Source organism: Palaemon carinicauda, chromosome 18, assembly GCF_036898095.1.
Source record: "Palaemon carinicauda isolate YSFRI2023 chromosome 18, ASM3689809v2, whole genome shotgun sequence".
NCBI lineage: Eukaryota > Metazoa > Arthropoda > Malacostraca > Decapoda > Palaemonidae > Palaemon > Palaemon carinicauda.
Genome location: NC_090742.1, coordinates 40,092,176 through 40,109,789, shown reverse-complemented (window position 1 = coordinate 40,109,789; position 17,614 = coordinate 40,092,176). Strand labels below are relative to the sequence as shown.

Sequence of the window (17,614 nt, the reverse complement as noted above, 5' to 3'; positions counted from 1 at the left end):
AGACCTAGTTGAAACTTGGATCGAGGTCTGAGCGGTACCTTTCACCATGAAGATTCAGGAGCTTCCCTGATGAAAGATAGAAAATAGATGATCCGGATACCGCACGGCATGAGGACGATTGGGAGCTACCAGGGTCATGCAAAGTCTCAATGCCATCAACCAACTGTTGAATATTCCACAAAATGGGAAAATGGGAGAAAATGAGGAAGTGTCAAGAATTCCTACAGATGTTGGGAGGTATCCTCAAATATTGTGGACGGAATATGACTGAGGAGCAGAATACTGGAAGCACCTTGTCCAACTGAATAGCACGCCAGTCGAGCAATGGTGAAAACCTGAAACAAGAAGCCTTTCTGCCACATCATGATGTAGGGATCAAAATTGACACTTACATCAAGTCCTTGTCAACCGAGCGTGTTACTCAAACATTCCCCTGCCTGGAAGACCCCTGCAAACAATTCTAGCATGTTATTGACTTCCTGAGCCCCTTGTTGACATGATTCATGAACAGAACTATCACCATTCACCAACACTATCAAGTGCTTCACCAAACTCCTTTGGAAAGCTTGCACAGTAACTATGCTGCAAACCAAGTAGATTGAAAAGCAGGTGCATTTCTTCCATGGATATTTCCAAGATGGACATGATACTCGAGTAGGCATTCCATCCTTTTTAGATATGTCTCTATACTGTAGATTCCCCGGAGGAGAGTTTCCTCTATGAGAATCATAATGCAACTACCAAGGTAGATTGTCCTGTATTCCAGCTAAAACAAAACCAGAAGATAAGGAAAACTTCAGTTGCTGAAGAGTAATATTTCAGGAACTACTGGAGCAATCACTGGGGAGCTCCACATGAGGAACTAACCTAACTCATAAACAAGTGCAAAGACCTTGGTAATCGTGGATTAAGTCCCGAAGATATCTGACTTAGTAGCTAACGGGTTAAAGTCAGGTGTTGTAGGAGCAATGGTTTTCTTGTCATTCTTTGGAGAATCCCTTGAAAGAGTAGCTAGTTGAACAGTGAACAGAATGGAATGAAAGCCTGTAGGGGAAAAAGAGGTAAATGAGCATCTTCTATGTCATTGAAATTGCAGATCTCAATCTTAAAGCTGGCAGACATGGTGGGATAAAGTGAAGTTTTAGAAAAAAATTGATATAAACTTTACAAGATGAATCCCAAAGAACAGCCAATGGTTGACACTGAAGAATCAGATAAGAGCACCTACAAAAAAGAAGTAAAAGTAGGAGAGGAGAAGATACTGTTTCATGGAAACCTTTATCATCACAATAGAGGCAATGACATTGGAAAGATGTTGGACCAAAAGAAAGAAAATAGACCTGGCGAAACACAGAATTCGAGGAGACACCAATCAGAAAGTAAGGAAGCATCCAGAGTTTATAAATATGCCTTCGTGGGAGACCCTGAAGCAGCAACTCTGGCAAGCATCCATGAATATTTGTGCAATTAAGTGTCAAAAAGAAGGAAAGACAAGTCCCACAATAAGTTCTTTACAAGAACTGCAGCAAATATGGACTACTCCAGGGAAGGAGGGCAGAGAAGCATCCACGGAAAGCCGCTAGGTGGGATACACAAACAACCTCCTGTCAACATCCAGTTGGGAGGTCGTGAACGGCAGACGCCCGAATAAGAAACTGCCTAGGCAAAAGCAATTCAGGAATGGAGCCTGCCATAAATGTGGCAGGGTAGCAGTTCACAAGGAATTGTCCTCATCCCAAAAGGACACCATTACAATACTCCAATGGAAAACAGGGACACTACGCTGATTGCAGGACCGCCCGTTCCTCCACTGAGGAAGCACAAGCACTACAACTCGCCATCAAAGGGCTAGGACCCACATATTGACCCCCATATATCATCAGCAGCAGTCTTGGGAGACACAGCGTAGCCAAGGAAATCAAGGACAACCCCACGCCTTGGAAGCACCCTAAGGCAAAAACACCAATAATTGAACTGCTTCTGGCTATCATACTCCGAGGCTAAGGGGCACTAAGTGCATTAGCCTTTGGAAAGCCAACAGGAGAGCACCACACTGCACGAGCACCTGTTTTTGGCTGGAGAGGAAGCTTGGAGACAATCATGCGAGCACAATATGGCTTCTCGGTGCTTGTACGAATGCCGAGATTGGACTTAAGAAGACATCTATTCCAAACCCTATCACAAAAACGGATTGGAATATTTTGGCATGTGGTAAAATCTCAAGAGCATGGGAAGAACTCATGTCCTGGACCGGTCTCCGAGGATGGGAAGATGTCTTGGAAAAGTCTCAGAGCATAACATCTAGAGCAGTAAAAGATTTCGAGTTACAATATCTCTTAGTTGGAAGCGCTTGAAAGAAAGAACAGGCATCAGGCGTACTTGTTCCCTAGTGACTCGAAAGTAACAATCCCTCGAAGAACGATTAAAAACACTGATCGTGCAGTTTGCATTAGGAAAGCTGAAGTGATACCTCACACAAAGAGATTGGTGATGATATAGAAGGCTAGGATCGTGGAGACAACATGTGCAAGGACTGTGCCCGTGCCTTGGGATAAGTCAGATGCGATGAAAATATCTGCTAAGGTCAATACGCTCGTGCTGATTACCAAACGTACTCTCCACCACACTACAATACTACTGTTGGGTTATCGTCTCTGGAGCCCTCCAAAGAGGAAAGGGGCATGACGGTAGCACATATCATCCCGCAGAACAGTGCAAGAGTTCAGTTGTATGAGACCGAGCGGTGGTAGAAGACGTTTGAATACCTATTCGCGGGGAAGGAAGCGTTACCCATACAAACCTCTCACCTAGTGTATGAAGCGAGAACAGACCTGGATTGTACGATACATATCGGAGGCTTGTGTCACAGATGCTTCCCGGGAATGTCCTGGCAAAGGAATTACAAGGCCAGCTGCTAATGTTCTGACCAGTAGTCCTTGTATTTAGTCTTGTGTGAAACCAACTCAAGCAATAGTAGCACATGAGCGTTCAGCTTGAGCAAGAGTTCTGGTTGCCTCCGACCAACACTACGAGCGTTCAGCTTGAACAAGAGTTCTGATTGCCAATGTTTCTTCCCGCTACAAGTCTTGGCACTGACTCCTCCCAGAACGAGACCTAGTACAGGTAAAGGTGTGTGAATAACCCTACCAAGTACTCAGACACCTCCCCATAGTTGAGTGTGCCGAGGTTTCTTCCCGCTATGAGACAACTAGGCACTTAAATAAAGATGGAAGGTTCCTGGTACAGCACTGTCACTACCACAAGGGGAGAAATGGTAGGAGTCATACGTACACAACTCCTATAGATCGGTCTCCATGGGCTTCTTCAATGACTCCCTGATGAAGATGAAGCAGAGGAGGAGGAACTGGAAGTTTGCCTTCTACAACACTCTCACGGGGGAAAGAAAACACAGGAACTCTAGGAAGTGACAGCACAACCAGGTGGTAAATCCTTAGCTCCTTTCCAGGAATGGTAATACACTGATGGTATGAAGGGCAGTGCCCTTTGCCTTCATCCTCAGGGGCGGCGAAACCTTCTTCCTCCAATTGTACACATCGTTGTCTAAGGATTACCAACCTCCTTGACATTGAACTAACGAACTAATAATAATGATAATTACTATCATAATAAGTGAGGGATATCGTAAAAGTAGCTACTAAATTAGATACAAGTAACCATGCCATTACAGTGTCAGTTGGTAACAGTGCTTTTGTTTACATTTTGGATTCAGAACAGATGTGAATAGCCCAAGCCTTTGACTGTGGTTCCATTTATCAGATACTACTAATTATTGTTATTCAACAGGTAATAACTATCATCATTTACATTGTAAACTATTAAACTCTCATACTGTTATACGTATTACTACTATATTTTCATATTAACTATTAATTAAGCTTAACCTTATGACTAATTGTTATGGTTGCCAATGTACTTAACTTCTGTAAATGAAGTATTACTATCATTATTTGATTATGGGTCATTATCATTATACAATTATATTTGTATATTATATTTGTTATTACAGGTTGCACCTGGTTAAGGAATTTAGATCAATAAAGCCTACATGTAGGCCAATGGTTTAATTATCACAATTATCAAATCAACTTTCATATCGAGGGAATAAACAGCAAATAGGAATGCTGTCAAACAGGAACAAGAATGTGGGTATTGGCAGGTTTGCATAGAAAATTGTTACACAGCTACAGTTATTGAGAAACCACTGCAAATCTTTCCTTCCTACTAAATATCCCAGTACATGAAGATTTGCCAACACAATTGTAAAAAGAGGGCCAGAAGAGACTGCTAGAAATGTCTACTATCCAGTGGCTGAAAGCAAGGCAAGCGCTAAGTGACTGGTCATGTGGGTGAGGCTTACCCGCCACCCTTGCAGCTAACTACCACCAACTCGTAAAGTTTTAACAGCCATATCCAACTTCAATGAAAGCATACTCCTATTAAAGAACAAAGGTTTGTATTCATGCAGAAACAAACCAAGTTTGGCATGCAATCTTTTGTATTTTACCTAAATTAGTCACACGCAGTTTATTAACCTCACTTAAAAAACATGGTAAAACCACAAGTGCTGATGGTTTATCAACTTAAATATTTTCAAGTTTACAATACAATATCAGAATATGACAAATTCGAAGATAATTTGTATTTTTCCTAACCATACAAACCTTAGCTATTTACAAAGGGTTATTACTTTTAGCGTAGCTGAAATGGCGAGCCATTAGAATTTAACGAGGGTGTATTACCCCCGCGCTAGTTAGCGGGGGGGTAGGGGAGTGGTAGCTAGCTACCCCTCCTCCCCCTCACACACAGGTGAATACTCACTTTCACTTAGAGGTAGGACTTGTCTTGGGGGACAGGGCTGGCGGGCAAATATGTGTAAATAGCTAAGGTTTGTATGGTTAGGAAAAATACAAATTATCTTCGAATTTGTCATTTGTTCCGTAACCGAAATACAAACCACGCTATTTACAAAGGGTGACTTATCCCTTAGGAAGGGTGGAAAGTCCCCAGCCATACTGGCTTTGGCTTTACCCGGGGACTCAGAATCCGAGTGAGTCGCACTCGAGAAAAGGAGTCCCTGCACCTCACAAGTTCCTTGCACCGCAAGGAACCATGTGGCCTACGTAAGCTTGTGTGTGAAGGAAGAAGTGTGACCCGTCTTAGGCAGTTGACCTGGAGTTCCAGAAGGAACTCTGGGTTAAGACGTTCCCAATACCACCTCGTCAGGGTATGGGGGACGCGACAGTATTGACTCAATACTCGGAACACAAGGAAGCATGGTTTACCTGCAGAGGTTCGAGGTCAGCTATGCAGAGACCAGGATGCTGCTTCCCCGTAGAGGGGATGATGAAGAAAGAAGTAAGGGCCAGACATACTTCTTTCGTTCATGCAGACTAAAACCTGATAACAATGCCCTCAACCTTCTGCTACCTGTCCAAAAAGGAGCCTGAGGTTAGACCAGCTGTTGTGTAGCCACCACAGAGCGATAGAAAACGTATCGAGACTCCTGTGGGTCACGCCCTGCAGGAAGCGGGCTGCGAAGGTCATCAGACGCTTCCAGACTCCAGCTTGTAGCACCTGCGTCACAGAGTAGTATTACTCGAAGGCGAGGGACGTTGCGATGTATCCAACATCGTGCTGTAGGGCGACGTGACGGGGGAGGGTCTGAAGACAGGTCGAGATGAATGTCCTTGAGTCCGGGCTGAAGAGGTATACTGGTGACTCTCCCCCCATGTCCTCCTTGTGTTCCCAAATCGGCTGCAACTGAGGCCAAACTGCAGCTGTTCCCAGCGCTAACCTCTCGATTCCTGTACTGGCAAGAAAGAGAAGGTCTTGGGACATCAGACACAGAATGGAGACTCAAAATCTTGAATGAATCGGACCGAAGGGTCGGGACCCTCAGATTCTGAGTCTAGCCAACAACTCAGGAGCGAGCCTGAATGTTGCCTTCCCCTCTTCCTTAGAAAGGGGGGGAGTAGTAAGAGACCAAGAAGATTGCTTACACACTGGCCGTGGCCAGAGTGAGCAGAAGACCCAGGGCGGAATACAATCCGAGGCCTGTCGTAAAAGGGTCTTGAGAAGATCTCTTAAAGGACTAAAAGTCCGAGCCATGCTCCAAGTTGGAGGTCTTCCTCCGACTAGGGCAGGGACGATCGTAGCTTCGCATGAGCGAGGATAGATCCAGCGGGCAGGAAAAAGTTATTCCTTTAAGCCTGAAGGTCAGGGAAAGGCTGAGCGACAGGCTTCATTGCCAAGAGCGGAAAGGAGTTTCCTCCCGCCGAAAGGCAATAAGACCGTTATTGCTGGAGAAGAGGCCTCACGGGAAGAGGTATATCTCCCACGGCACCAACCACCTTAGACTCTTCACTTTGCCTGGGAGACCCCTGTGGATGACTATCGCAGATGACGCGACCTCCGTACCGCGACTGTAGCGGGTTGTCTCTTCTAGAGGAGGAAGCGTAGTGTCTCCAGGCATGAAGCCGAAGCGACGCCCCGGTTCGTGAGAGATGTCGCAGTGTGGTTGCTTGAGTAGTCTGCGCCGTGGGAGAAGCTCTCCCGGGAGTTCCGTCAGGGGAAGCAGAGGGTCCAGAAACCGTTCTGCACATAGTCCCAGTGGAGCTCTCCCATTGAAAGGTTGACAGACAACCTGGTTTTGTTGAGACCCATTGTCCGCAGACAAAAAGGAGGGAAGACGCAGGCGTCGAAGTTGTCCCACCATCACCGGAATGCATCTTGCCAGAGTCTCGGGGTCTGAGACTGGGGGGAAAACTAGCGGAAGCTTGAGGTTCCAAGCTGTCGCGATCAGGTCCCCCAGACCAGCACTTGCTGGGTACCCAAGGTCAAAGACCCCTAGGTACACTCTCTCTATGAGGCTCTGCTCGGATAGTCTGAGAGAAACATTCCCCTGCCTGGAATGAGAGAGCCGATGGTGGAATTGAGAGAATCTCAATCATCCCGATATCTCTACTGCAAGATGTGAAGGTGTGAAAATGCGTCCCCTGCTGGTTAGCATGAAGTCGACACGCAACGGGGCGACTTGGCAGGAGCGGTAGGATCTGAAGAGGGGCCCGACTAAGGCCCTTAAGCCTGCCTGAATGATGGAGAGGTATCCTTCAGGTCTTGACCATAGGCCTGGACCGGAACATGCCCCCCCCCCTTTCCTTTGACGAGTCCGAGAACCGCATCAAGAATGTGGGGAAAGGACGAGAATATCCACTACCATCAAGAGGCTCCATAGGTCAACACCCATTGCAGGTTTAATAGTTCCGCTGGTCCCATAGGGCCAGGGAGTCCGGTTAAACATTGCCTGAAGCCACCGGAACTTGGATCGCCCCACATGGAACTTATCCTGAGGCGACCGTTCGGACTATAAACGGGTCAATGAGGAAAGAAGAACTAGGAAATGTTCCAAGGTAGGGCTGAAAACTCTGCTTGACTGAGAACAGGTACTGCGACTCTCCTCAGTCTTGCCACGGTGAACCGAAAGGAAGGCTCGGAGGATGTGGTAACAGAATCTGGCGTCCCCAGGTGGTCACCCATCCAAGTACCGACGTTGCTTAACCTCGCTGGACGGACGAGAAGCGGGGTTTCCAACGTGGTAAGGCGGTTGACTCAATATCATGGCCAGATACTCCAGATGTTGAGGCAGAGGAAGAGAAGGCTCCAAGCAAAATACCATGAGCCCACACTCATGGTCAGCATTCGGAAGCTTTTCCCGGCGCTGAAGAAGGTCGAAACCCGAGCCTACCGGAGTTGACCAGCCCTCCAAACAGCAGAGGAGGCGGAAGTCTGCACCTGAGCGGCCAAGAGGAAGGCAGGGAGAGTTCTCTGGGGAAACAAACCTGCTATGCCACGGCGGGATAGCCACACTGCATCATAAGCAGGAATACTTGCAGTTTAGGCTGAATTCGACGAGCACCCTGGAAGATGGATGGAATGGAAACTGAAAGTACCCGTCCTTCCGATCCAGGGTTAAAGGAGTCCTGTCGCCTCGTTACCAGTCTGATCGATTCTGCTGGTCTACGCTGGCCGAAGTTTGTTCGACAAACTTGATCAGGGCTGAGAGGTCGACTATGGACATCCCCTCTCAGATCCTTCCTTACAAGAAAGGATCGACTGAGGGGGCCGGGGGTGAAGCCGTAGATGATCCTAAGGAAGACCTTCGCCTAAGGTATGGATCATTCTGCCCAACCGGGCAACTCTGCTGATGCTATGGCATAGAGGTTCAGAGACACTGAATTCGCTGACAGAGACGGCAGGCGCGATATCCTTGGCTACTCACAGAGATTGTGCGGGAATGGGCATCGGGAAGCTGTCATTCGGATGAGTAACCTTAAGCATCCTCCCAGCGAAAAAACCTGCAATCCTAGAGTTCGTGAACTCCTTTTAGGACTATGCCCCCCCGGGGGAGTCTCCCGTGCCATCTGTTCCTGACAGGAGGAAACTGCAATTGGACACCTTGTCCCAGTTGTCGTAGCCGATAACTTAGGCCGACGTGGTTGAAAGAAAAGGGAGCTGGAGCCCTGCAGAGTCTGGAAGAAAGCGCCTTGGAGGAGTGAAACCGGAAGTCGATTTACTCCTCACAGCAGATGTTTAAGTCTCTGTCCTTGGGCAAAGACAAAACTCTTCTCAAGGATGGAAGGGTGTCTGAGGTCGTTGACCTCCACAGATGAGACACCCGAAGGAAGCCTTCAGTCAGTGCGTCCAGATGGTACAACATCGAGCTTGTCCGCAAGTAGATACTTAACGACGAAAGGCCAAGGTGCCTGAGCTCGAGAGGAGGAAAGTACCCTTGATCTTCCTGTAGCTTCCTTGAACCAAACCTCGGGCCGTAACCGAGGAGGGAAAGAACCTGGTAAGCTCCCAGAGGAAGAGGTAAGCAGTCACCCCTTGTCCGATGGAGAAATCTTCAACGGAAAGCCCCCCCGCCAAAAATCCTTCCAAGGCGGGAGAAGGAGAGAGTACTCGTGCAGGAGAGGGGACCCTCGAGACCGACCTCTTGGGAACCAACTTCGCCCTGGGGGAAGTCACCACGAAGTCCACTCCTCTCTTTCTCTTCAGCGTAGGAGAGACAGCCGCTGGTTTGTTACCCTGGCCGGTGAGTGCTGGTTTCATAAACCTCATTAACGCCCGTGCCAGCGGATCAAACCATGTCTGCTGCTCCAAGGACACAGAGTCCGAAATCCTCGCTAAGGTGAAAGGGATCGGGCGATCCTTTGGAGAGGACACGACGGTTCCTGCCTGAAAAGAAGGTGGGAAGAATGCTGTACTGACCTGTCTTCGTCCTGCACTACCAACCTGTGCTTGGATGGAGGTGATCCCGAGTGCCGCCTAGGAGCACGCGTCCCTGCTGCTACCACCGGCTGTGGAATTCGCCGCGAACTATGGTCGCGTGAGGGCGAACGGTCGCGCAAAGGCGAATGGTCGCGCGGGCGCACAGGCGAGTGGTCGCGCGGGCGCGCAGGCGAGCGGTCGCGAGGGCGCGCAGGCGAGCGATCGCGCGGGCGCGCAGGCGAGCGATCGCGCGGGCGCGCAGGCGAGCGATCGCGCGGGCGCGCAGGCGAGCGATCGCGCGGGCGCGCAGGCGAGCGATCGCGCGGGCGCGCAGGCGAATGGGCGTGACGGCGAGGGATCGTGCTGCCGCGTAGGTGAAGAAGATCGCTGGCGGTAAGCGATGGCGAGCAGCATGTGTAGGTGAATGATCGCGTGATAGGGTGCGATGGTGATCAGCATCCGCAAGAGGGCGAGCGTTCAGGGTTGTGCGATGAGGAGCAGCATGCGTAAGCGGGCAATCGTTCAGGGTTGTGCGATGGCGAGCAGCATGCGCAGGTGAATGATCGCGTGAAAGGGTGCGATGGTGATCAGCATCCGCAAGAGGGCGATCGTTCAGGGTTGTGCGATGAGGAGCAGCATGCGTAAGCGGGCAATCGTTCAGGGTTGTGCGATGGCGAGCAGCATGCGCAGGTGAATGATCGCGTGAAAGGGTGCGATGGTGATCAGCATCCGCAAGAGGGCGATCGTTCAGGGTTGTGCGATGAGGAGCAGCATGCGTAAGCGGGCGATCCTGCAGGGTCGTGCGATCAGCATCCGCAGTTGAGGGTTGCGCGATGGCGATAAGCATCCGCAGTTGAGGGTCGCGCGATGGCGATCAGCATCCGCAGTTGAGGGTCGCGCGATGGCGATCAGCATCCGCAGTTGAGGGTCGCGCGATGGCGATCAGCATCCGCAGTTGAGGGTCGCGCGATGGCGATCAGCATCCGCAGTTGAGGGTCGCGCGATGGCGATCAGCATCCGCAGTTGAGGGTCGCGCGATGGCGATCAGCATCCGCAGTTGAGGGTCGCGCGATGGCGATCAGCATCCGCAGTTGAGGGTCGCGCGATGGCGATCAGCATCCGCAGTTGAGGGTCGCGCGATGGCGATCAGCATCCGCAGTTGAGGGTCGCGCGATGGCGATCAGCATCCGCAGTTGAGCTAGTAGCTGGCGAACCATGTTCCTTCAGAAGTGTTGGAGAACGTTGGCGTGCCAGCTGTAACACACGTGGGCGATCCGGAGATCGCTGGCGAGCTGACGATCGCTGGCGAGCTGATGATCGCTGACGAGCTGATGATCGCTGACGAGCTGATGATCGCTGACGAGCAGAAGGCTACGTGGAAGCCTGCGCAAAGAAGAAGAGTCCTTGACCCCGACCTGAACCGAAGTTCTAGATCGCGAGGGCGAACGTGGGCGCACAGGGCACGTAACAGGAACCGCAGGGAAGATCATCTTGAAAGCGCTGACGAACAGGAGAGCGCTGACGAACAGAAGGGCGCGCAGGGAAACCCTGACACACAAGGGAAGAACACCCGTGGGGGCAACCCTTTGCCCCGAAGGGATCGTTGTCCGCCGGGAGACTGATGTCCGTCGGAAGACCGCTGTCCGTCGGGAAGACCGTTGTCCGTCGGGAAGACCGTTGCCCGTCGGAAGACGAGATTAGACTGCTGTCCATCTGCACCAAGACGGAAGATCGAGAAAAAGAAGTTGTAGGCTGCAAACGGAGATTCAAAAAGGCGCCTCAAGCACCCTTATAGGGAGATGAGAGGCCCTTACGACGAGGCGGACGGAGGGCCTTACGGCGAGGGAGGCCAACAGCAACAGAAGAAACCTCCGAAGAGGAGTCTCTATGAGTGTACTCTCTCGCGAACGAAAGAGAAACACTTCGTGGAAGAGACTGGTCAGCCAGTGACCTAAAAGGGGCAATCCTCCGAAGAGGAGCTCCTGCAGTTGCCCAGCCCCTTGAGCGAAACTGCAGGTGCGACCGCTCAGCACCAAGAGCATAGTCGCACGAAAAAAAGGCAAGAGAAGAACCCCCCAAAAGAGGAAAAGCTCAAGCCTGGACAGGAAAAAAACTTCCCTCGGAAGGAAAGTTATCCGCCCAAGGAGGCAAGCCTCCTGACTGTTCTAAAATGAACTGGAGAGCTGTCCGTCGACACGGGAGTACTACCAGTAGAAGGAGACACGCCCCTGACGACAATACAAGGGGGGAGGCAGCAACAGCCGAATCCCCAGGACTCAACCAGACAGCTCACACCGTTGCTATATTACAGAAACGAACTAGATCGGTAACTGTAAAAAAATAAAACAAATAATATTAGTACACATTCATTCCCCCGGGAAGGCTCCGAAGAGGAATCCCGAGGAAAAGGAACAAGAATTACACAACAGGCACGTGCCCTCACAACCACTTACACTCGCGGAAGGAGAGCTGTAACCAAAACAGAATTATAACAATTATAATTATGTAACTATGTAATTATGTAATTTAAAAATGAATGAACACTAAAGAAAAAACGAAAACCCCGAAAGGAATCGTTCTACAAGCTGAAAAATTAACAACTACAATTAGATTCATAAACTAATTGAGACAAAATGTACGGCGTAGCAACCCCACCCACACGGGAAGGAAGCTACAAGGGCGTAGTAAAACATAGTAAAAGGGTGAACGACCTCAAGAGAGAGAGAGAGAGAAAGACCGAAGTCAAACTCGATCGCAACCCATAAAATTAGGCCGTGGTGGCCTAACTGCCGAGGCCTCCACGTAGATATCGTACACTACACACACACATCTGAAAAGGAAACTTACTTATTTCTATACTCAAATATATATACAAACATGAAAACATGTTTACATATATATTGAGTAAAAGAAAAGTAAGCGATTAAGTAAAGACAAAACAGACAATGGCTGCCAAGCGAGGACCAAGACAGAGACGTCTGTCACAGTCCGAGCCAAAAGTGAAAGTGGGTATTCACCTGTGTGTGAGGGGGAGGAGGGGTAGCTAGCTACCACTCCCCTACCCCCCCGCTAACTAGCGCGGGGGTAATACACCCTCGTTAAATTCTAATGGCTCGCCATTTCAGCTACGCTAAAAGTAATAACCCTTTGTAAATAGCGTGGTTTGTATTTCGGTTACGGAACAAATATGAGTTTTCCTTCAATCATCATCAACAAAATTTTTAAGTTAGCTCTTCCCATTGGGAAATCAGACATGAAGGAAAGTTTTTCCATTCACTCAATAATTAACCAATTCACATTTTGCCTATATATCATATACTGTATGCCATAACAGTTGATGAATCATAGGTAAAATAAAGTTTTAAACAGTACAGTATGGGAAACCTTCATTAACTAATACAAAAACACAAAAAAATGAAAAAATTATACGTACCCCACATTCTGCAATATCCTTGTAACGCCCAGGACGCAGACGAACTGCTCCCGTTTTTGTATCCTTCACTTCATACTTATCCAAATAAAACTCGTTATCAAACATATCCTGCACCATTCCTCTGAATCGCACCACTTGATTTGACCTCAGATGATGTAAAGGTGTTTCATTAACCCATGGTAGCTACATCACAATTGGAAAGAAAAAGTTTCTACATTAGAGATGGTAAAGTACTGAATGGTCAATTAAAAATCAAAAATTTAAATGCAGAGCTCTGGTCCATATAAAATTATTAAACCGAACAGTATACAGTATTAATTACCTTAGCTTTACTATATTAGTTTTTCAAAGGACAGGGTTTCTTAATCCACCTATGTAATGACGTACTCCAGGTAAGAGGGAATTTATTGTCATGATTCTGATCACTGCTAAAAATAAATAACTGTGAAGACAAGAAGCACTTTGACAGTTAATATATAATCCATAGACAAGGTAAAGACGAGGCTCTCCCTTTAATGTAATAGTAGGCAAATACCTGGATTTATCTTAGATTACGATTTAAAATAACTTTGTTCTTCATTTAAAGCATTACTATGCCTAGCAATCTCATATTTCAGGTGTTGAATAATTTACAATAAGATCCTTGTCTATTGTATAGACAAAACCAAGAATCTTTTTTCATTTCTCTCCATAATATGCAATTAAAATTTTGAGAAATTACCCTAGCTAACATAGAGAGAGAAAAACCAAGCCGATACCCAAGACAGATGGATTTGGTTTATATAGCCTGGGGCTGGGGCCTGTGAGGCAATTCAGTGCTCAAGTCCAAAAAAGGTAAAACCCTAGAGTTACACTATCAGGTATGTCAGGCAGTTAATTCTAATAGCCAGGCCTTCTCCATCACGAGGCTCAATACTACGCAGTACTCTAGAAGTTTTATTCCAGCTGTTACCAAGTTGTGGAATGATCTTCCTAATCGAGTGGTTGAATCAGTAGAACTTCAAAAGTTCAAAGTTGGAGCAAATGCTTTTTTGTTGACCAGGCGGACATGAGTCTTTATTGTTTATTTATGACATATTTGTTTTTGATGTTGTTAATAGTTTATATATGACATGTCTGTTTTGACGTTACTTATTTTAGAATGATTTATTGTTAATTTGTTCTCTTCATTTATTTATTTCCTTATTTCCTTTCCTCACTGGGCTATTTTTCCCTGTTGGAGCCCCTGGGCTTATAGCATCTTGCTTTTCCAACTAGGGTTGTAGCTTGGATAGTAATAATAATAATAATAAGAGGTTGGATGGCAAGATGAAAGAAGGAAAGCAGGAATGGAGGTATAATAGGATATGACGGATGTGCAGCTAGGGGACAAAGGAAGGCTGAAAAGTTCCTTAATTAAGGCCTATAGTGCAGGAGGTGTACTAATGACACTACCCCCACTGGATTATCTAAGAAGAGCTACTGTAAAACAAGCCCTTCAATTTACAAATAAAAATAAAACCTTATTTCTATAAGCTAAACCACTGTTATCTATTAATAGTAAGGAGGACAGTTAAGCTAAGTTTCAAGATGTAAATTGTAAAAATAACTTAAACATGACTGTTAACAATAAGCTTACCCGTTTTAGAACACTCGGCTTGCTGGCTTCATTTTCAAAAAATTCCTGGGATTTTTGCTTCCACTCTCCAGTTGGGCCACATTCCTCTGTTGTTGCAAATGACAAAACTTGTTAGTAGAGTAATATGCTGCACCAAAACTTACAGCAACAATTTAATTACATCCTATTTTATGAAATTACAGTACAGTACAGTACTGTACTTGAAAATCTATAACACGCAGTTCTCGTTCTCTTACCAGTCATGAAAGTTTGCACTCATATTTCTTTGTTTTCCTGAGCATACAATTACAATACTTCTGTTGATGCTATTAAAAAAAAAAAAAAAAAAAAAAAAACTCACTCGCACATACTCTCTGACTTGTGACTGTCATAATTGTTAGAATAAAGATGAGGAAAACAGTAAAACAAGTGATTTGCATCAAATAACAATAGTAATAAAATGGATCAAACATGATATGAAATCAGAAAAATGTAAGGTTCATGCACAGTATTTGGTAAAAATCGATTACCATATTATCACCATCTTAAATTTCATATACAGTACACGACATGCCATGAATTTTGAGGGAAAATAGGGATAATATTTCTTGGACTCCTCAGTATCACTTATACATCTCCATTTAGTATTTCAACAGTACTGGATCTAGGATAGAGAGACTATCTAATAATGGGTCTTAGTTTGTTTAAACAAACAATGTAGCCTAAATATTTTAAAATCTACATTGAGTCAAACTGAGACACTCTAATAATGTGTTTAAACAAACAATGTAAAGATTTTAAAATCTACATCGAGTTCAAAAATATAGCTTACCTTATAATTTCTTATATCAATCTAATGATTTTAGCATGAAATTATTTGGTTTATTCACTATACTGTATATCCCTTATGGTTAAAACTAATGGGGAGGGGTGTAAATGGGGAAACTGGGGTTTTTGTAAAAGAAAGGAATACTGTATGTCCTAATCTGCGCAAGAGGAATGGGTCTACCTAATGGGGTGACTGAAGCCAATCCCCTACCTAATCTGACCTAGGACTTGATAAGTCAAGTTACAGGTTTAAATAACAGTATGAATTCAAACCTAAACTCTTCAAAATACAGGCAAGGACATCCAACCATAGGTTCTACCCACTGCAACCAACAACCTAACAAATTCTTGAAATATCTACAAAACTCATAACATAACCACAAGGTAGACAATGACAGGAATCAAATAGCTGTTTTACACAAGAGGTGTACAGTAAATGCAAAAACAAAATACAAATTACAGCATATGTGTACCAGATAGACTAAGTGTCTTTTACAGTTATACAGAATATGGCAAAAACCCAAACAAAAGAAGTATTAGTAAATATCAACCATTAGTGTGGCACTAGTACAGTATACTGTATAACAAAACCTCAGGTGCCTTCGTAACCCAACGTAGGACACAGAGTCCTTAAACATTTTACATCACAGTATCTTTGACAAACAACAGAGAAAATGATTAGCAACTTCTGCACTCAATCCTTATCTCATCTGCTAACAGCCAACTTTGTCACAATTTTGGAACACTAAGCTTTTAAGAATTTTGTTGAAATAAGCTACTATACTTAGTGCATAAATATATTTAGCCGAAGTTATATAGGACCATATGTTTAAGTATAACATAAGAATCCTGTAACTATATCTTCTCAGGCCATGACTGGACCACTGATCCACATAGATCCTGTATCACATTCCAGTAATGAGCAGAGACAGAGCATCCTAGGAACCAGAAACACTAGGACAGCTTAGGTTCCTGATGGCAAAGCCTTACTCAGTAAAGACTGTGTCCCAGGTTCAGTTAAAGAATGCAAGGTTTGGATGCTCAAGTGCCAGAGATGGGATACACATTTACTAATTGGGACTACCACATATATAATGTAGTTTAACAGACAGATTGCATATTTCCTCATTTCCCTCCCTAATGGAAAATTTAATGGAATAAAAGTTACACAGCATATATCGAAAACCTTGGAAATGGTTTTACTTGATGTTATTCATAAATCAAATTTTACATTAATATTTTCCCCATACGAAAAACAAACCTAAGAAGAGGAAGCATCAAATTTAGAAATACTGCTACATGGTGAATGAAGGAGGTTGCACTCCCCCAGGTAAATAAGGACATAGCTATCTAAAACTGGCCATACACGCAGAGGACTGACCGTACGGTTTGTCCTTAAGGACTGGAGCGACGCTCCAATCCAATGAGAAATGCCCACACATGCTACGGACTAGCCTGCTTAGTTCAAGAGGAATGGGCACCCAGGATAGGCGCACATAATAACGTTTTTTGTACTTGTTAACTAAATTTGGTGTTACTGGGTATCAAGTACAATTGGTAGCCTACATCTAATTTTGAAAATGCCAAATTTTGGTACATTTTACTTTCTCGATATTTTATATAATATAAATCTATGAAATCTGACTTGAAATAATCATATGAAGGAACGTAAAAGGCATTCTCTATCGGTTTCTTCGTGGTGGTGATTTGTCCGCTAAGGTATTAATGTACAGTACTTATATCTCTTGAAGTCATTATAGGTTTACCTTTTCCGTTTATCCCCATTAATCCGAGAGTCCAAGTGTCTCCTGGCTCATGCTGAAGCACTACTACTCTTTTAATTAGGTGTACTTGTTTTCGCATTAATTTATAGAAATTTTAAAACGATTGCGTTGATATAGGCAGAGAGAAAATGTGAGAGAGATATACATAAGTTAGTAGAATTATCAGTAGCTACTTAATTTATCCTCTATCCATATTTTACACCTTCGTTTTTTCCTATGAAGAGAATTCATAAAACTTAATCAGAATATTAATTTTTTTCCTTTTGTTTCAATATCGGTTTACAGTATTATCAGAATACAGTACAAGATACTATTGCATGAATAAGACAGAATACTGTGTGGTTTTAAAGATGAAATATACTATGAAAAAGGAGAGGGAATTTAAGGTAATCATAACTTGGTGAATGAAAATTTGAGGGGAAAACCTAAAATAAAGAGCAATGAAATGCATAATATTACAAACTTGTGAAAGGCAACCAGTTCAACTTTATACTGTAATATAAAAAGTGCTCCGATCAAGGGACGAAGTATGGAATACTGTACATGGCAAAATATGTTATTTTTATTAGTAAAATAAATTTTTGAATATACTTACCCGATAATCATGTAGCTGTCAACTCCGTTGCCCGACAGAATCCTATGGAGGGATACGCCAGCTATCACAATACTAGAAGGGGGTGT

General features: G+C 45.1%; 1 protein-coding gene across 1 annotated transcript in view; it reads right to left on the bottom strand.

Annotated features, from left to right (window-relative positions):
• Positions 1 to 17,614, bottom strand: part of LOC137657789 (mini-chromosome maintenance complex-binding protein-like) — a 69,161-nt gene that overhangs the window by 41,099 nt on the left and 10,448 nt on the right. Inside the window, exons 2-3 of the mRNA XM_068392307.1 lie at positions 14,343 to 14,428; positions 12,725 to 12,907 (exon numbers count right to left, since the gene is read on the bottom strand). Coding sequence (XP_068248408.1) covers positions 12,725 to 12,907; positions 14,343 to 14,428 — 269 coding nt within the window. The remainder of the gene's footprint in view (positions 1 to 12,724; positions 12,908 to 14,342; positions 14,429 to 17,614) is intronic.